Source organism: Apis mellifera, linkage group LG1, assembly GCF_003254395.2.
Source record: "Apis mellifera strain DH4 linkage group LG1, Amel_HAv3.1, whole genome shotgun sequence".
Classification (NCBI taxonomy): Eukaryota; Metazoa; Arthropoda; class Insecta; order Hymenoptera; family Apidae; genus Apis; species Apis mellifera.
The window spans coordinates 24,611,923-24,632,924 of NC_037638.1; the positions used below are offsets into that span (position 1 = coordinate 24,611,923).

The window sequence follows — 21,002 nt, forward strand, 5'->3', positions numbered from 1 at the left end:
AAGAAAAAGAGAAAAAAAATTGGAGAAGAAAAAAGAAAAAAGGCAAAAAAAAAAAAGAGCACCATTTAAAAAGATATCTCATACGGAAACACGTAGCAACGAGAGGAGCTAACGAATTGTGTAAAACAGCCGACGAGAAATTACATTTTCCACTCGTTTCAGAACAACGTGACGAACATACTATACACGTTGCTCAGGTACTGTGGAAAGAACACAAGCGGCGATGATGATTTTTTAATAGTAATAATAATAATTAATAATTAATAATTAATAATTAAAAATAATAATAATAATAATTAATAATTAATAATAGTAATAATAGTAATAGTAGTAATAGTAATAGTAGTAGTAGTAGTAATAGTAGTAGTAGTAGTAGTAGTTGTAGTAGTAGTAGTAGTAGTAGTAATAGTAGTAGTAGTAGTAGTAGTAGTAGTAGTAGTAGTAGTAATAGTAGTAGTAGTAGTAGTAGTAGTAGTAATAGTGGTAGTAGTAGTAGCAGTAGCAGTAATAGCAGTAATAGTAGTAGCAGTAGTAATAGTAGCAGTAGTAGTAGTAGTAGTAGCAGTAGCAGTAGCAGTAGCAGTAGTAGTAGTAGTAGTAGTAGTAGTAGCAGTAGTAATAGTAGTAGTAATAGCAATAGTAGCAGTAATAGCAGTAGCAATAGTAACAGTAACAATAGTAGCAGTAGTAATAGTAGTAATAATAGTAGCAGTAGTAATAGTAATAGTAATAAAAATAATAATAAAAATAATAATAATAATAATAATAATAATAATAATAATAATAATAATAATAATAATAATAATAATAATAATAATATTTAATTAGCTCGTTATACGGTTTCTCCTTTTTTCTTCACCTTGTTATATCTATCACTTTTCATGCGAATTTTTTTCACTCGACACCGACTTTTGAAACATTGTTTCTAAGCCTCTCTTGATTATACATACGATTTTGCGCTTTTTTAGATATTTCCTTTCGTCGATCCTTCCAGCAACCTATAGTGAATATATCATATATCATATTAAAAAATTCTTATGTTACAACTGTAAATATTAAATATCTACTATACAATGAAGCTCGTTCATGGCGCTGTTCCTTAATAATTCACCGTTGTGCTCATTCTAGAATTCATATCCTTTTTCCTCTTCGTTTCGCAGTTTCATTTTGTTACTTTTTTTTTTTTACTTAATCACAATCTGCATATATATTCTAACTAATATATGGCAGCGATAACAAAGATTCACGAAATAAAGCGCCTATTGGATTTTTGAATGTTTTGAAAATCTTCAAAAATATGAATTAAAGATTTAAAATACAAATTTTTCACTGATAAATATAAATATTAGAAAATAAAACAAAAATTGAAAAATCTGGAAGGTTCGAAGGTCCTAAAAATATATTTGTGTTAATGATTTAAAAATTTAAGATAGTCTAATGATGAATTTCAAAATTCAAAAGATGTATCATCTCTTATGATAATTTTGTTGATACAAAATGTTCAATATTTGTTCTATATTTATATCGACATTATTTATCGATGCATTCTCATTGCTAAAAAAAAAATTTTGACGGCCATTCTAATCAACTGAATACAATGCGTCCTTTTTCTTGCACGAGTCAAATCTTCTTTTCTTCTTAACATAATAGTTATTAAATATTTTTAATCTCATAGAAATAATAATACTATCGATGTGGCGCAGTAAATACACAAAAATATTACCAAGTTCTTAAAATGCGCGTTTTAAATAAAGGAACGGAACAAATTATACAATATCGCACAAATAACGATTTCTCTTCGCGAAAGTGTCGTGATATCCATCTTTTTTTTTTTTCACGATCGCGAAAGTCAATAAACTGCTTGATCAAATGAAAAAACAGTTCTTACAATTATAATTTATATACAGGAAAATCATTAATTGTAAGCATCTACAAAAGAAATAAATCATCATAAAAAGTCGATCTATTCATACAAAAAATATTTATAAAACAACATATGATGATGGCCTCTTAGAGAGACTATACAAATCAACTGATGAGTTTGCTCATAATACAATAAATCTAAAAAACGCGGTCCACGTACTCAAATTTGTTACGATCACTGCTCTTATATATAAACAGTATTATTATCATTTTGTTTTAATAACAACTGCGTACTTCTGCTCATTAATTACATAATCATCTCGTTTCCTGGAAATTTTCATCACATGACATTTGCTAATGAGCCTTACTTCTTTAACTTCTTTTCAATCATTTGAGTTCCATCATCATCAGATTATATCAAAGGCACATTTAATTCGTTTAATAAATATGTACCTACAAATAACGATCAATACAAGTAAACGTGTCAACGAATAATTTCGTTGAATGTCCTTGTACTCGTTAAAAAGTTGATAATAACACATGATTCTGTATATATTTCGGATCGGATGCTTTTAAGACACATGAACTCCAGATTTCTCAAAATATCCAGATTTCTCAAATTATCCAGATAACACAGAGTTTCGAAAATTATTTTTACATATTTAGATCCTATTATAAATCATTTATCTGAGCAACTAATCGAATTTATATGTTTAAATTAATCGATTAGGAAAGGCGTCGAAATAACGAATTCCAATCGAGTGTTATCGATGCTAGCTAAGGTCACTTGCCCATACTGGCATTTGCTGGTAGAGTTGCAGATCGTTGTTGCACTGATAAATATGGCTTCAAGGTGGATCTCGTAGATTCTCTGAAATATATATATATCGTTATTAATGAAATTTAACATTTGAAAATTCATTAACATTGTACTTATCAAAAAAACATCACGAATATAAGACTAATACAAAAAAAAAAAAAAAAAAAACAAAAAATGAATAAAAGCTTCAAAAGCAAAATAGCAGTTCTTATCTATAAAAGATAGTAGGAATGTCAAAGCCCCATTTTGAAAAGCATTTGTAATTTTATCGTAATTTTGTTGATTTGTACTTATATTTACAAAGTTTACTTTTACATTTTTTTGGACATCTTATTTTATAATCTTTAAATAAAAAACTTTTTACTACATAATTTTGATATTATATAAAAGTAAACTTTGTATATTCAAGCCTAATATCTGCCGTGCACGATATGAAATATTTTATTATTCTACATGTCGTAATTATTACCATGCAATTTTTGAAAAAAAATCTATTTATGATCACTTATTATGACATAAAAATAATTTCGATTTATGAAAGCAAAAGATATTCGATTACTAAAAATCTCGAACGATTGATCGATAATGATTCTTTGTTAGATTATTATAAAATTATTTATGTATGATAAAATATTATTAAATTATTATAAAAAGAGAATATAAACAAAATTATAATGAATATATATTTATATAAAATATACTTCTATGTTAATTTTAATACATTTAATTTGTTGCTAACGATAAACAAATTAAGACAATATCATACATTTAATTATTGGAAAATATGTTTGCTATTTTAAAATTATAAAAAAATTATAAAGTGAATAAATAATTATTTTCAATAAAAAAAATATATTTATAAAAATAATATTTAAGCACATCATAAAATAATCAAAAAATATTAACTCGATCTATCGAACGATATTTGTATTTTTGATAAATATATTTATATTAAACAAAGCAAATATGTTCGTATTTAAAGTTTTCAAAATATGAAAATGAATACACAATACATTTAACAAGCTTATTTAAAATATTTTTGAAATATATTTCTAAATTTATATATATATAATATGTATATATATATATAAGGCGATCTAAAGCAGAACTAATAATAGTATTTCATTATACAATTTTCCATTTCTATAAATAGAATGCACTTACGGAACACTACCAATGGTGTCTTTTTCATAATCGATGAAAAACCGAAAGATTCTTTGTAAAAATATGAGAGTGCAAGAAAAATCAAACGACTCTAACCTCGCTACACCCAATCATGCGATGCCACAATATAAGAGAGCTACTTAGTCTCCAGTTACGTTGAGTCGCACGGCTACGCTACCTTGGCGAGACACGCTGTCCCGTACCATCGACGTGCGAGTTCGCCTTGTAGCCACATTTTTGTACACGTCTAGACAGTCTTGCGACCCAATATTTTTGTTCATCAGGACTACCAGCCAAAATTAATAATTCGCGGGCGCTATTTGGATCGTAATGTAATTTACACGGTGCTATGGCATCCTCCTTTTTGTCCAAATGCTCCTTATGTACTTTTATACGACATCCTATACAAATATAATAATTTAATATCAAAATATTAAAAATTAATAAAAATTAATATTAAATATAAAAATTTAATGATTTTAATTATTTTAATTATTTTTAATATTTTTAATATTTATAAATTTTATAAATATTGATCATATATATTTTTAATTCATATCATTATTATAATTTATATTATACAAAATGAAATGAAATTTAAACAATGTTAGAAAAAAAAACGGATTATAAAAAGTAACATAAAAATTCATTAAACGAAATATTGTTTCATACTTACGTCGACACTCGAGAGCTGGCGGTGGTCGAAACATATGCCATAATTGTTTCGAACATACCTCACAAGTAGTTGGCATATGATACGATATTGATACAAATTCATGACCTTTTAATGATTGCGTGCCTGGTTTATCAGTAAGTTGTGGCAGTTCCACTCCAGGCAGTGTGTTTCCTTCATCACCAGGACGTCTTGCTTCGCCTTCGCCAGCATATAATAACTATAAACAAAAAAAAAAAAAAAAGAAATGCAATTGTATATATTAAATGTGCAATATATAAATCTAATTATTGTAAATATAATTATTAAATATTTTATTTACCTGAAAAATCCTCGGAATATCTTTGGCATCGGCTCGGATGACATCACCTTGGGTAACAGATCTAACGTGGAAGACTTTATTTAAATCCAATATCAATACTGGATCAGCATTTAATTTATCATTTTCGCTATTATAAAATATTATTTTCTTCGAAGAGACGACAACATATTGTTTCTTCCATCCGTGCCTTTTAATATTCTGTTTATTTGGCACATTTAACCAACCTTCTAATCGCATAGTTCCATGTTCTGATAAAACAGAATCCTCTCCATCATTTTCCACAGACGAAACACTAGCTGTTTCTGAATTGAGTGAAGCAATCTTCATTTGTAAGGTTTCTATTTCAGAATCTTTCGAATCAAGTTCCATTTGCAATCTCAATTTTGCTTGATTTTCTTCCACCAATTGAGCCTAAAATATAATATAATAAAATTGATAAATAATATCATTACAATAAATTAATTAAAAATACTAATAAATATTTAATATTAAAAATAATACAAATATTTGTAAAAATCGAAAATATTTGATATTTCACTTACTTGTAAATCTTGTAAATCTTTTTGCCATTTAGCTGCCAATTGTCCATATTTCTCTCTTTCTTGAGTAAGCTCCTGTTGCAAACGCCTACAATCTTTTTCCTTCTTTCTTAAATCTGCTGCAGATGCTTTGTTCTTAGATTTACCGCTTGAAGATAAATCCTTTCTATTCATAATTTCTGCTAATTTATTAACTGCTTGTTGTTTCAATAGTTGTTCAGTTTTTAATTTACTGCTAAGTTTTTCTATTTCCTCTGCATTAGATTGTGCCTTGGAAAGTTGATCTTGTAATTCTTTAAACCGTTTATTTAAATCTTCTTTTTCTTTGAGATATTGATCAACATTTTTCTTGAGTTCACTTTCACTATCTTTAAGCCGATTTATAATTTGTTCTTTTGCATTTAATTCTTGATGATGTTTAGTTACTCCATCTTTATATTCTAATTCTTTCATTGTTCGTTCTTTTTCGAGATCTGCAACAGTTTCTTCAGCTATTGATCTTGCCAAAGCTTCACTATCTCCTCTTGCTAGGGATAACTGTAATTGATGTACCAAAGAACTACGTTCTTCTTCCAATTCTTGTTGTAATCGTATTTTTTCATCAAGTTCTTCTCGAAGTTCTTGAGTCTGTGTTTTATAAAGTGTCTGAAAATAATCAATAAAAATTTATAATAATTATATCGAAAAAAATAATAACAATAATTTATATAGTATGTGAATTCACCGAAAAGTAAGCTTCTGCTTCTAATTGTTCTTGTAATTCTTTAGTTTGTAATTGATCTACATTTCTTTGAGTTTTTAAATGATGTAATTCCTCTTCTATTTGTCGTTTTGCTTCCCTTAATTGAGCAACTTCACCAACTAATTGTTGTTCCCTAGCACGTAAACGTCCTGCTTCGGATGATTGCTGAGCCAAGTCAGTCTGTAGAACGTTTCTTTTCTGCTGTTCTTGTTCAACCTGACCCTGTAGCACTTTTACTTTTTCCATTTCTTGTCTATGCTCACCCTCTAGTTTCTGTAATCGTTGTTGTATCTGCCGATAATCCACAGAAAGCATAGAAGTTTGTCTTTCCTTTTCTTGTGCAAGCAATTCAGCACGTTGTCTTCCACTTTTCTCTTCATTTAATTTTGCTTGTAATGCTGTTAATTTTACATTAATTGTATAAATATATTAAACAATAAGTAAATGAATTTAAATATAATAATATACATACTTAAATATAAATATCATCGAGCGCAAGCATTTAAAAAATTTAAAAAATTTCAATTAATAATAAAATAGATTAAGCATAAAACAAAATAATAATTATATATACATAGATATAGTTAAGATAAATATGTATATAAATTCAATATTAATATCCAATATTAATATCCAATATTAATAATAAATCTAATATTAATGTATAATAATATAAGTAGTATTAATAGTATATGTAATATATATGTAGTATATATATATATATATATATATATAGTATTATATATAGTGGTATATATTATTAATATATTATTATATATTAATATATATTTTATGTATAGAAAAAATAAAATTAAAAAATAAAATTTAAATAGTTTAATAAATATTATTCTTTCATTCTGATAGATGTTTATCGGATAAAAATATGAAACTTTTAAAAAATAATATTGAAGTTATTAAATAAAGAATGAATAAAATTACCCTTAACAACTTCCAAATTAGCTTCTTCTTTAGATAATATACGTGAACGTTCTGTTTCTTGATGAGCTACGACTTCCTGATTGTACCTAGCTTGAGCAGCTTTCAATTCAAGAGTTAAGCTTGCAGCTTCTTTTTCCAATGCTGAAATTTTTTCAGTTAATTGTCTATTATCCATGATTGCTTTTTCCTCTTTTTCTCGACTGTGTTCAAGTTCAAGATGAAGAGCAGAAAGACGGCTTTCTAATTCGGCAGTTAGCGATGACGCTTGTGATCGAGAACTACGTTCTTTCGACAATTGTCCCTATATAATTATATATTAGAAGATAATTTTATCATTAAAATATCTTATTAATTATTTCTTTTTAGAAATAAAAACTTACTTGTAATGTAACTACTTCCTGTTGTAAATTGTCTCGTTGTGCTTGTAATTGTGCTCTTGCCACTTGTAATTCATTTGCCATTTGTTCTGCAGCTTGACGAGCAACAGTAATTTCCGTAGCTTGTTTCCGTAATCTTGTAACTGTTTCCGTTTCTCTTTCTAATTTTGATTGCATTTCTTTAATTTGTTTTTCTAAACTAGTTACACGTTCAGAGGTTTGTTGTGAATTACTTGCATCGCGTGCTCTTTTTGTCTGTTCTTCATCAAACTTCTTTTTCAATTCTACAAATAATGATTCTGCTTTTCTACGTGATTCAGTTTCATGTTCTACCCTACGTTGTGCTTCTTTATAATTATGTCTTAACAAAGTTAATTCTTTGTCAGCTCTACCTATTTCTTCACGTAATTCAGTTTCTCGACGTGTCATAACTTCCAATTGTGTTGTCAAAGCTTTTTGTCTTGATTCTAAAGATTCTACTTGCCTTTTTTCTTTATCCAATAAATTTTCTAATTGAGAAATTTTTATATCGTCGCTTGTACCATTATTGATATGATTTTCTAATCCATCTACTGATTCTTTCCCACTAAAAGCTAATAATTGATAATCTCCTGAATATGTAAAACCAATAAAAGGTAAATGATTTCCCGAAAATGCTTTTGGTACTGGAAAACTTTCCTCCGGTCCATCTTCTTTGTCAACATCTTCAAAATTGCTAGTGTCATCATCACCAGAAAGTTCTGGTACAACAGGAGGCACACATTCTCGTAAATTTTCAAATGTCCATTGATCATTTTTAAAGAATAGATGATTTTTTATTTCTTCCACACCATTTCTACCCAAACGTTTAGTTCTATCCGTAAGAAAGCCACATATCAAATTCTTGGCAGAGTGAGAGATATCAACTTCTTGTGGAAAATGTAATGAATTTCTATGATCCATAATTTTTGAATATGTTCCAACTAATGAATCTGCATAAAACGGAGTATCGCCAACAAGCATTTCATATAAAAATACACCAACTGACCACCAGTCGCATTCTCTTCCATATACACCTTCACCACCTTGAGATTGAAGTACTTCAGGTGATATGTAATCAGGTGTACCTACTGCAGTATCAGATCGAACAAGACCATCCTAAGAAATATATATATATATATATATATATGTATATGTATATATGATTTATATAATGTTAATGAATATTTTTATATAATGTTATATAAAAATTTAAATTTGATAATAAATATTACAGAAAATATACATACAATATCCATTCTCATACAAGTGCCAAAATCTGCAAGTTTTAAATGACCATGCTTATCAAGTAACATATTATCTGGTTTTACATCTCTATGAACAAATCCCATAAGATGTATTGCATCTAATGCAAGCACCACTTCTGCGCAATAAAATTTTGCCCATTTTTCTGGTACATCATAATTTGACATTAAGTTCACTAAATCACCACCTGGCATGTAATCCATTACCATGTATAGATATTTTTGATCTTGAAATGCAAAATGAAGTTGAACTATCCACTGTGAATTGGCATGTGCCATTATATCACGTTCTTCCCAAAAAAACGCTGAATCTGATCGTTTGATCTATATATAAAATATGTAAAAATGAAATATAAAATATATACAAAGATCATCCATTTATAATATAATTGATATATTTTTTACCATTTCAAATTTACTGAGTAATTTCATAGCATATACTTTTTGTGTAGATTTATGTCGCACTAACTGTACTTCCCCAAATGCCCCACGACCTATTACTTTTATTAAAGTGAAATCATCTGTACGCATTCGCATTTTACAAATATCTTGAGCTACTGAGTCATCTGAAAATATATTTGTTAATTTTAATTTATTATAATTTTACTATTTTATTATTATTAAATTTTGAAAAATTAATATAAGTAATAATATAACATTAATATATAATACTATAAGTATATATAAGTACATTAATATTTTTTAAAATATTTTAAATGAAAAAAAAATTATTACTTATATATAATTATATAATATTAATATTACTTTATTATTTTAATATAATTTATTTTTTAATAATAAAATTTTTAAATTGTTAGAAATATAAGTTTTATAATAAAATAATAAAATAAAGTATCTAATATATTTTAATATTACTTAATATAAATATTATTTTATAATAAAAAAATTAAATACTTACATCTATTCATATATGCTTCTATATTTTTCATACGTTTAACGCTGGGATGATCACAATCTGCCACCAGGGCTTGAACTGTATCCAATAAGCAATCAATATTTGTAATGCTTCTTGGATCTTTTATACGTTCTTCCAGCACCCTCAGGCGCCTGCGCCTGTCTTCATCTCGTATTACATCCATTTCTCCTATTACAAGCTAAGAATAATTTCCTTCAAAAATGTAGTTTTCTTTTTGATGCATCAAAAATAATGTAAAACAAAAGGCTACATGTAATATGAGCAAAAATTATGCACTGTAGCAATATTAAATGGGCAGTCCATGTTTCCTAAAATAATAAAACAATACTGAAATATTCTTTTTAAAAATATTTAGACATAGATTATAAATGATAACATATAATTGTTGTTCTTATAATTTTATAAAGATTATAAATATTATAAACTTATTATATAAATATCTAATCATTATAATTAATATAAACATATCATAATTAATAATTTAATATAATTTTTGGAATTTCAATAATAAATTTATAATATTATGTTTATATTATATCTTATATCAATTATGCATTAATATATATGTATTTAATTAATAAAATCAAAATTATAACATTATAAAATTAAACAAATGTCTTATATTAAAATGACACAAAGTAAAAAATTAATAAAATTATTACTTTCATATATAACTTTTAAAAAAAAATAAATAAATTAAGTAACACACACATTTATATTTAAAATGCATAAAAATTTATGGAAAAATACTACAGAATATAATGCTTATTATGAATAATATGATTACTCAACTTAATTTATATACAATAAAACATTATTTATTAAAAAATAGTGATTATATCGAATGACTTATAAAAAATAAATATTCAATTATTTGTAAAAATAATATTTTTTAAACTAACATTTATTTTTTTCATTAACGCAAACAAAATTTTTCGCGTGCATCTTATTACTTTCGCGGAAAAATTTTTATAATACAAATGCAAATTATAAAATTTACTAAACAACTTGATATTTTCTTTTCAATATTTCAATGAAAAATAAAAAATTCATGAAGTGACAATACGAAGAAGTCTGTCAAGAAGCTTGAAGAGGTAAGGTGGATCCCATGCAGGTACTTCTGAATCCGTCATAAAAGATTTTCTAAATATTCCGTGTTTTTCATCATTGATTAATTAATGTCAGAAGAAAATTCATTCTAACGTACCTAATATCACGAATACCGTGTCCAGTACTTCGTCTAATTGAATAAAAATACTATAAAATACATTATTTTTCTACGTAAATTGGTCGCGATTGCACACAGCTGAGCCGTGCATGCGCCATTGGAAAAACTCACAACGGTCATCAAATGAAAATTCGCGGAAAACTTAAAATAATTCAATTCATTTTTTAATCCACATAAAATGATCAAGAATCCTCAATTTTTATTTAGAAAAATTAATAAATTCGAACTTTCACATTATTTAATTTGAAAATAAATTAATATCTTTGATGAGATTTTTGGTTATTTACACTGTTCTTGACACCATTTAAATGTTCGTTGTTTCAAAATTGACAACATAAATATCACCCTTCCTTCATATATATATATTTATTTGAATCAAATAAAATCCAAAAAGTTTCACGTATTATCCAAAACTATATTAAAAATCATTGAGATGGAGCATCAACGACTTCGGAAAAACGATATAATGGATTGAAAGCATAACTAAGATGGCGTAGTATTCGACGCACTAAGTAAGATACAGGTTTTTGCACTTGTACTATCTGCTTATAATCTAGAATTTCTATAGTTAATCTGAAAACCGTTCTCAGAATTGCAATTCTGGATAAATTACATGATTTAAGACTATATAATGCAACATACAGTTCTGTAATATGGAAAAATACTTAGTTTTCCCGCGCGTATTTTGATGTACATTGAACAGTTTTACGAATTTTTTTTAGCACTGTTTATATCATATTTTATATTTATAGCAATAATACATAAATAGATAGGTATGTATAATAATCAAACTTATTATATTAAAGTATTATTTTTTTTTTTAATGTTTAAATCTTTTCTTATAACTCATTTTTCTTTTATTTTTTTCTATTCTTACCTTTATTATTACAGTTTTAATCAACACATAATTGCGTGATTTCTATTTAATCTCATACTCTGAATTCTGCAGAGATGGATCTGCCTTGTGATTGGCAGATCAACAAACAAAAACTTTTAGAACGTACTCAATATTTATTAGCAACAGGACAATGGTCTGACTGCAAGTTTGTAGTTGGTCAAGAACCCCATCAACAAACTTTAAAAGTACATAAATTATTTTTAGCTATGTCTAGTCCTGTTTTTGAAGCTATGTTTTTTGGGGGTATGGCAGAAAAAAATGATTTGATATCTATTGAAGATGTTCAACCAGAAGCTTTTAAAGCTCTATTGGAATATATATATACAGATCGAGTTGATTTAAATTCTTTTGAACTAGCCTGTGAATTATGTTATTGTGCCAAAAAATACATGCTTCCTCCTTTGATAAAAGAATGTACAAAATATCTATGTTCTGATGTGTCTCCAAAAACAGCTTGCAGAGCATATGAATTTGCTAGATTATTTGATGAACGTACATTGATGGAAAAGTGTCTTGAAATTATTTGCACAAGGACGAATGAAGTTTTAAGAGAACCTAATTGGGAAGAAGTTGAATTAGAAACACTATTAACAGTGTTAGAACAAGAAGATTTACAAATAAACTCTGAAGTGGAATTATTTATTGCAGTGGAACGTTGGGCAAAAGCTGAATGTACAAGAAAATCTCTTGATCCTAATGATGGAAAGTCTTTAAAATCAGTAATTGGTAACGCATTATCAAAAATTAGATTTTTAAGTTTAAGTGCTCAGGAATTTGCAGAAGGGCCAGGAATGTCACCATTGCTTACTCAAGATGAAACTTTTGCAATACTCATGAATACATTATGTACTGGGAATAAAGCACCTATGCCTGAAGGATTTTCAACTAATTCACATAGTAGAGTTAATATATGCAAACCTCCAATTACACATATAACTTGTTCGCTTGTAAGTTGAATAAATATTATATAGTAATTTTCGAATTTTCAGTATTTTTCATAAGATTACATTTTGTAGAGGTCAGTTAATCCATGTTATAAACCAGTTGATCCATATTTTAAATCATTTATGCCACACTATTGGTCTTCATATGATCAACCTGTATCTATTAATGAAGCCGAACCTAGCGGTACATTATCAAATGCATTGCCAATAATGGGAGCAAGAAAGGATGCTGAAAATTTATCTATGAATAATTCATCTCCTGTTGTAATTGAAAGTGCTATGCGAGAATTAACAAAACAATATTGCTTAAGATCTTTACCTCGAAATAGTATTATAACAAAATGTGTTAATACAAATGTATTAGAATGTTCCGTAACATTTAGTGTAGACAAAAATATTTGGGTATTGGGTGTGCAAGTACCTACACAAGTAAGTTAAATAATATTAAGAATATATAATATTTAGGTAGTAAATGTATAATATTTAGGTTTTATATTAAATGCCATATATTTTTATTATAGATTAACGACAATACTTATCGTATTGATAGCGTTTCATATACCGAAGTTTTATATGCTCATCTTCTCGATTCAGATAATACTCGGTTAACTTATACGCATTTTTCTACGAAAGTAAAAATGAATACTCTTGTGGAAATTACGTTTAATCGAGCTGTTTGTATTCTAAAGAATAGGGTATAAATCTAAATAATTATTTTAACATTGTAAGATGAAAATTTTTTAATTATTTCTATTCTTTTAATTCTAGGTTTATCGAGTTGGGGTAGTATTTAATGCACGTGGCAAGTATCCAATAGGAGTTTGTACACAAAATATGACCTGTGATTCTGTATCCTTTTCATTCCGCGTTGGTAATAGTACAGATAATGTACGAGATGGTCTCATTCGATCTATAGTTTTTACACATCATGATACCAATAATATGTAATACCAATAATAAAAATGGCTTACATAAAAAAAAATGAATTTAAATACGTATTTTAAATTTTAATGATGAAATAGCATATTTTATTCTGTTTTATACTTCTGATGTATTATTATATTTTTTAAATTATGTCGGTGCTATCATTAAAAACTGTACAAAAATTTATTGGTTCTAGTTATAATAAGAATCTAATTTGTATAAAACAATTCTTTTAATTTGTATAAATGTTAAATGTTAACGTTTTTATTATATAAAAAAAAGTCTGACTTTAAAAATTGAAATTTTTAATTAATAGATTACACATTAATATATGTTTTTGTTTATTCTAAAATTATTTTTGTTATATTAATCAAGTTATAATTGTTATTGTATAAAACAATTTTATAAAAAAATAATTGAAAGTTGAAGTAAAGTTATGATTATATTAATAATATATAAAACGTCATTTGTTTGTGTTATTTTTTATTTAATTGTATATATAAACATAAGAAAATAAAATTGCATATTTTCTTAAATATATAACAAAAAGAATTAACAAAATTTATGTAAAAAATTTTTATTTATATCAAGTTTAAATTTTGTAATTGTTTTTTTTTTTTTAATATTTTAATATCTTGATACATGAATATGTATAACTTGTTTTAAATATAGAATATATATTTTCTATATGGATTTTATAACAATTATAAAACTAATAAATATTAGATTTTTTTTTATTTTCTATTTATTTTCTTATTATATATATTATTATATAAAAAAACTTTTATAAAATATAATCAGTCTATATAGTAATATATTTTTTATAAAATAAAAAAATAAGAAAATAATACATCTAGATTAATTAAATTTGTGTCTTGAACATTGCACAATGTTCTTACAATAATTATTAAAATTTATACATTGTCGACATAAAATGTATGATATAATTAAATAACTTTTAATACAAGCAAATAATAATTTTGTAAATTTATATTTTAAAAAATATTCTGCGTTTTTGATTGTCTATTATGTTTTATGTATAATAAAATCCCATGTGTCTTTCCATCTTAATTTTAAAACTTCCTTGGCACTCAAATTGGTTGTACCATAACTAAGAACACTAAATTTTTTAAATATATAAATGACAAAAATTAACCATGTAATAATACCAAATTTTAATATATACATTAAAAAATTGTGCCGATACCGAATTCTGAAAATAAAAAATTGGTTTGATCTTCAGTCTATAGTGTAAAATATATAAGAATCAATATTACAATAAACAGACAATAAATTTATATAACTGAATAAATGATCTCTTTTTTAAATCTCTTTATGTAATGTAACATAATAAATTTTTTCCAAAAAAAAATTCATAAAACTTTCGACATATATATTTGAATTATTTTAATTTTTTAATTTTATTAATTTGAAAAATATTAAAAATCATCAAATTATGTTTTCATTAAAAAAGCAAATATTATTATATATTATTATTATATAATATTATATTGAATTATATTTTCCGAAAAAATGTATATAAAATAAATTTTTTTTTAATTATTTTATTAATCTATTAATAATAATAATAATAATAATAATAATAATAATAATAATAAGAGAGAAATGATTATTTTCATACCTAATAAAATAATATAGATGTTCTATTGTTGCTGCTGTAAGCAATAATTTAAAGATGAACGCTGGTAAATAATGATGAAGAAACAGAGTCTTTTCAACAAATATAAAAGGTAAAAAATGTAACAAATATCCAGTTAATAAGATACTTCCAATATTAGAAAATTTGTTCCATTCTTCATGTGTAATATCAAAACACATTCGTCTTCTTCTTAAAATATAAAATATTAAAAGAAATGAATATATAATTATACATATTGTGCCAGAATACCAAATTGCTATATTTCCTAAAAGATGCACTTGAGCCTATCAAAAAAATCAACAAACATATCAATATTAATTAATATCAATGAATATCTATAATAAAATATTAAAATATTAATAAAAAATATTAATATAAATAATAATTTGTGAAGAAAGTATTTTTATATATATATATGTATGTAATAAATTATTTATATAATATGTATATATAAATTTTTTTTCACAAATTATTATAATTATACATGTATTTACATTACTATCATTGGAAACCCAATATGCAATTCCTCTAGACATTAATGGCCAATCTAAAGGATCACTAGAATACATGTGACTATTTTGTCCTTCTTGGCCACTAAACAGCATTTTTATTTGTAATTCTACAAATTTTTCCCAAAAATTCAAAGTAGTAGCTTGTAATGGAATCATTTCAGCATTAATCAACTCCCTTTCTCTTTGTTTCTGATCTTCACTTTTAGTATATCTATGTTCTTCAACATTCCATATGGAATCTGTTTGATCTATTAATCTATCTGCAACTATTTCATGCTGATTGAAACCCCAATCAGGCAATTGTCTTCCACTAAATTTTAATGCATAATCTGTATTTACATGTATCAATCGTACTTGACTTTGAATTGCATGCCAAACATCACCAGTACTATCTTTATTACTAATCTCCACTTTCCAAAAATTTTGAGCAGGCATAGATACATTATAATCAATATAACAAGATACCTCTTGACTCTGAGGTGTCATTGGAGCAGCAACATCATGTGAATTTAATGCTCGACTTGTAATTCCATGTACTAATTGTATTATATCACCATGCTTTATTGGTTCACTAGGTTTTGTAACAACTAAATCATTTCTTTCTGGTTTTTTTACAATCCACCAATTGTTAACATCTTTAAATGAATAACAAGTAACTTGTTGTTGATGAGAACTACCTCTTCCATCTGGATATCTTAATGGATACATATGATTATGACTATGAAGCCAGCAAGCTCTTCCATATGTATGTCTTAAAGTAATCTGTGATCCATGTGTAACTTCTAGAGGTTGGCCTTTTGTAATGCTAGCTAAACCACCATCTAAACTTGCTTGAAAAGCACTCGTCATTACTGAATCATGTGGTCCAGCTTTAGAAAGTGTTGTTAAATGTATGTAAAACACAGTCAAATATATAATACAAATGATACTTAATATTACAAAAATTCTTATTATAAGATGAATGCATAATACTGTACTAGATAAAGTTTTTCTCGGTATTAAATTCCAATAATCATAAGCAATTAAAAATAATGATAAAATCAATGAATATAATCCAACATATTTGACACTGAAAAAAATTTATATTAAATTTAAAGCAATAAATTTACTAAAAATATACATAAATTTTTGAACCTACCATAATGCACATGTTAAATTTGCAATTCCTAAAATTAACCATATCCACCAAGATAAATTTGTTGGTTGATCCATTACTTTTCTAAATTTCATTATGCATATTAATCCAAATAATGAAAATTGCATTAAAATACTTTCCATTAAAATAAATCTAGATTGAGTTAACAAAGCATTATCTAAAATGATAATAAAAATATATATTATATATAAAATATATAAAAAATAATATATATGCGTGTATATATATATATATATATATATATATATATATATATATATATATATATATATGTACATTAAATGTTCTAATAAATAATAAAAATATAATATAATAAATTACCGAATAATAATAAAATTCCCGCTAAAGTAGCAGTCCATTGTTTTAGGCCTAATTCCAAAATTAAATGATAAGCTGTGGGAATTAATAGACTACCGCATAATGCCGGTACTAATCGTAATGCGAATAGAGGCACAATATCCGAATAAGGACTGCCTATTCTATCAAATTTAAATTGACCATCGAAACCAGCAACATACGCCGCTGCAGAAATAAGTTGCTTTCCTAAAGGAGGATGTGAATCAAAAAAGAATGTTTTTTTCATATAAAGCCCTACGTATTTTCCATAATGTAATTCATCAAACCTGTTTCAAATAATATCTATAATTAATATTATTTTAATTAAAAAATGTACATAAATTAGAAAATTTTCGAAATCATATATATGAAATATTATAAATAATTAATTTATATATATTATATAATATATTATATAAAAAATAAATTTCATTTTACATAAAATAACTTACACTATACTTCGTGGTTCTTCTAAACGGTAAAATCGAGTAACAATTCCAGTTACCAATAAAATAACTGAAATTAAATCAATCTCTAAACTAATTTTAATTCGAGTTTTTAGTGCTGTATTTACCGGTATTTCTACTATTTTAAATTTTTCTATTGTATTTGAAACAATTTCATCTTTCTATTTAAAAAAAATTTAATTATATTAGATATTATTAAATATATAAAATGTGTAAATATATATATATGTGTTAAAAAAATTTATATATGAATATTCAATATAAAAAATAAGTTTGAATTCATAGTTTAAAATATTGAATAAAAAGCAAAAAAAAAAATTTAAAAAAAGATTTAAAATAAAGTTAAAAATTATATACAAAGTATATAATTATTTACCTCATCTCGTTGAACATTTTCATTACAATTAGTAGAAATATGTTCATACTCAAACTTGGCGCTTTGTACTTGCGATTGCTTGTTATCTAATATCCTTCGTCTTCGACGAACTATCATTGCATAAATTTATTGTTTGAAATGTCGTTATAATCCGTATGTGATATTTTTATTTTCTTAATTGCTATTATTTTGAAAAGTCAAAAGAGACGTTACCAAGCCACTACTTTGATCTAATGTCGACCCACATCATCAAAGAATAGATTTAACATAACGTTATCTTGTTTTGAAAATTTAAATTTCTGAAAAAGTATATCTCAAATTCTTACCGCTATATAAAATATTGAAAATATTAAATATTCCAATAAAATATTGGAAAATTTTATTGAAAAACATGTGATGTTAAATTAATAAGAACGGTCACAGGTTATATTTATATGATTGTGTATGTAATATAACGGTACTATCTCTGAAAATTCCTGTGAGAATTCTTTCTGCGCATCGCGTGGTAATTTTATACATTGCTTTATTTATAAAATAAAGAAATTTTTTTGAAATATGAAAAAATTTTATTATTTAAAAATTTTTTGAAATAATATAATATCAATAACAATATATTGTGTAATATTGAATAAAGATATACTTTATAGATTTAATTTTCTTTATTTTCAAAATATTTTATTCTATTTAATTATAATTATTAAATATATATTTATTTTATTGTAGATTAAGACATGGATAATGATAAAATTTCTTGTCCTATCTGTTCTGAAGAATTTTCTTCTACAATAATAGAAAATCATGTTAGTAAATGTTTATTTTTAAATGAATCAACAAGCAAAGAATCTTTTAAAGATGAAAGTCCTGCAAGGAAATATGTAAAATTAAATAATACAAAAGCAAAAAAGAGTGATTTGGGATTAGTAAAAAAGAAAACTACTTTAATAGAATCATCAATAAATATAGATTCTCAGATACCAAAAACTTCATTTAACACTAATGTAATTTTTTTCTTTGAATAAAAATGTAAGAATGCATAATAGATAATTAATAATAGTAATTTTTAGACAGATAAAGAAATTAAAAAATTATTTGGAAATGATTATATACCTCTTGCGGAACGTATGAGACCTACAACACTTTTAGGATATGTTGGACAGTTACATATTCTTGGACCATCAACTATTCTTTATCAATTATTAAATAAATTTGAAATACCAAATATAATTTTGTGGGGTCCACCTGGTTGTGGAAAGGTATTGTAAAATAATTTTTTAATTATATGTAATTGTTATATATAATTGTTAATTATATTATTTATAAAATAATATAATTTTGTGTACATACAAAAATTTGCATGCATATAAAGTTTCATATAAATTTCAGACATCTTTAGCAAATGTTATAGCCCACATATGTAAAACTAAATCAAATGGTAAAATAAGATATGTTAAGTTATCTGCAGCAATGGCTGGTGTAAATGAAGTAAAAGAAATAATAACTATAGCTACTAATGAATTAAAATTTAATAGACGTACAGTAGTTTTCATGGATGAAATACATCGTTTTAATAAAAATCAACAAGATGTATTTTTACCACATGTTGAATCTGGTATTATTACATTAGTTGGTGCAACAACAGAAAATCCTTCTTTCAGTTTAAACTCGGCACTTTTAAGTCGCTGTAGAGTCATTGTTTTAGAAAAATTAAATATATCTAATTTGATATGTATACTAAGCAAAGCTGTAATATCATTAGAAGGAATAGTGCATAATTCAAATAAAATATCAGAAAACATCACTCAAGTACCAAAATTTATTATAGATGAACCAACCATAGAATGGTTGGCAGGAACCTCTGATGGTGATGCTCGTATAGCATTAGGTGGTTTGGAATTAGCAGTTCAATGCAAATTACCAAACAATGAAGACTTTTTGAAGAATGGTCCTGTGACTATTACATTAGATGATATTAAAGAAAGTCTTAAAAAAACTCATATGTTATATGATAAGAAAGGTGACCAGCATTATGATATGATTTCAGCTTTACATAAATCTGTTAGAGCAAGTGATGAAAATGCTTCTCTTTATTGGTTAACAAGAATGATATTAGGTGGAGAAGATCCAAATTATATTGCACGAAGATTAGTTAGAATGGCATGTGAAGATATTGGTTTAGAAGATCCAAAAGCTCTTGGTACCAAACATAACTAATAATTATTTTAATTCAAATTATTTGGTTTAGATTAGATACATAGTACCTATAATTTTGCTAATAATTGTCTCTAATAATTTCCCTGTAATTTCTAAAATAATTTTCAGAAATTGCTATAAATACAATGCATGGCTGTAAGATGATAGGAATGTCTGAATGTAATGTCCTTTTAGCACAATGTACGATATATTTAGCCAGAGCTCCAAAATCTAGATTGATGGAAGATGCACTTAGAGCTGCTCAAAGAGTAATAGCTGAACATAAAGGACCTCAACCAGGTGTACCTTTACATTTAAGAAATGCCCCAACAAAGCTTATGAAAAATTTAGGTAAATAATCTATTTTATTTCTTACTATAATTACTATAAAATTTTTACTATTTAAAATATATTTTATATATACTTTTCATTTTAGGATACAGTAAAGGTTACAATATGAAACACAAAAATGAATCAGGTTTGAATTATTTGCCAGAAGGATTAGAAAATATAAATTTTTTTGATTATCATTAAAATTATATATGTGCATACATATATCTTAAATAAAAAAAATGTATATAAACTATTATAATGTAATTATAACATTAAGAAATATATTTTAAAAATTATAATAAAAATTATTTCTTAAACA

At 25.3% G+C, this 21,002-nt stretch overlaps 4 protein-coding genes across 9 annotated transcripts; 2 read left to right on the plus strand and 2 right to left on the minus strand.

The window, feature by feature from the left end:
• Window positions 1–712: 712 nt before the first annotated feature.
• Window positions 713–11,335, minus strand: ROCK2 (Rho-associated, coiled-coil containing protein kinase 2). 4 transcript variants are annotated; one of them, NM_001278335.1, is given in 12 exon segments: window positions 713–2,734; window positions 4,026–4,248; window positions 4,524–4,740; window positions 4,843–5,253; window positions 5,385–6,026; window positions 6,106–6,521; window positions 7,063–7,363; window positions 7,443–8,576; window positions 8,708–9,046; window positions 9,128–9,288; window positions 9,642–9,967; window positions 10,867–11,335. In NM_001278335.1, coding segments are annotated over 11 exon segments (4,113 nt in total). In that variant the 5' UTR covers window positions 9,823–9,967; window positions 10,867–11,335; the 3' UTR covers window positions 713–2,646.
• Window positions 11,336–11,399: 64 nt separating this feature from the next.
• Window positions 11,400–13,877, plus strand: LOC408635 (BTB/POZ domain-containing protein 1). Of its 2 annotated transcripts, none has more exons than XM_392175.7 (5): window positions 11,400–11,660; window positions 11,779–12,732; window positions 12,802–13,158; window positions 13,251–13,424; window positions 13,498–13,877. In XM_392175.7, exons 2-5 carry the CDS (start codon window positions 11,839–11,841, stop codon window positions 13,675–13,677), a joined length of 1,605 nt encoding a protein of 534 aa, XP_392175.2. In that variant the 5' UTR covers window positions 11,400–11,660; window positions 11,779–11,838; the 3' UTR covers window positions 13,678–13,877. The 2 variants fall into 2 exon arrangements, with proteins under 2 accessions (XP_392175.2, XP_016768986.1); XM_016913497.2 differs by having other exon boundaries at window positions 13,251–13,403; window positions 13,498–13,721.
• Window positions 13,878–14,441: 564 nt separating this feature from the next.
• LOC551420 (protein O-mannosyltransferase 1-like) lies at window positions 14,442–18,551 on the minus strand. Of its 2 annotated transcripts, NM_001278336.1 has the most exon segments (8): window positions 14,442–14,866; window positions 15,296–15,597; window positions 15,808–16,894; window positions 16,964–17,138; window positions 17,303–17,604; window positions 17,770–17,945; window positions 18,161–18,390; window positions 18,487–18,551. In NM_001278336.1, coding segments are annotated over 7 exon segments (2,346 nt in total). In that variant the 5' UTR covers window positions 18,278–18,390; window positions 18,487–18,551; the 3' UTR covers window positions 14,442–14,679.
• On the plus strand, window positions 18,524–20,999 carry LOC409392 (ATPase WRNIP1). The gene is made up of 6 exons (XM_006571525.3): window positions 18,524–18,665; window positions 18,884–19,158; window positions 19,225–19,413; window positions 19,544–20,354; window positions 20,480–20,701; window positions 20,787–20,999. The coding sequence occupies exons 2-6, from the start codon at window positions 18,892–18,894 to the stop codon at window positions 20,882–20,884; spliced, it is 1,587 nt and encodes a 528-aa protein (XP_006571588.1). The 5' UTR covers window positions 18,524–18,665; window positions 18,884–18,891; the 3' UTR covers window positions 20,885–20,999.
• The last annotated feature ends 3 nt before the right edge of the window (window positions 21,000–21,002 follow it).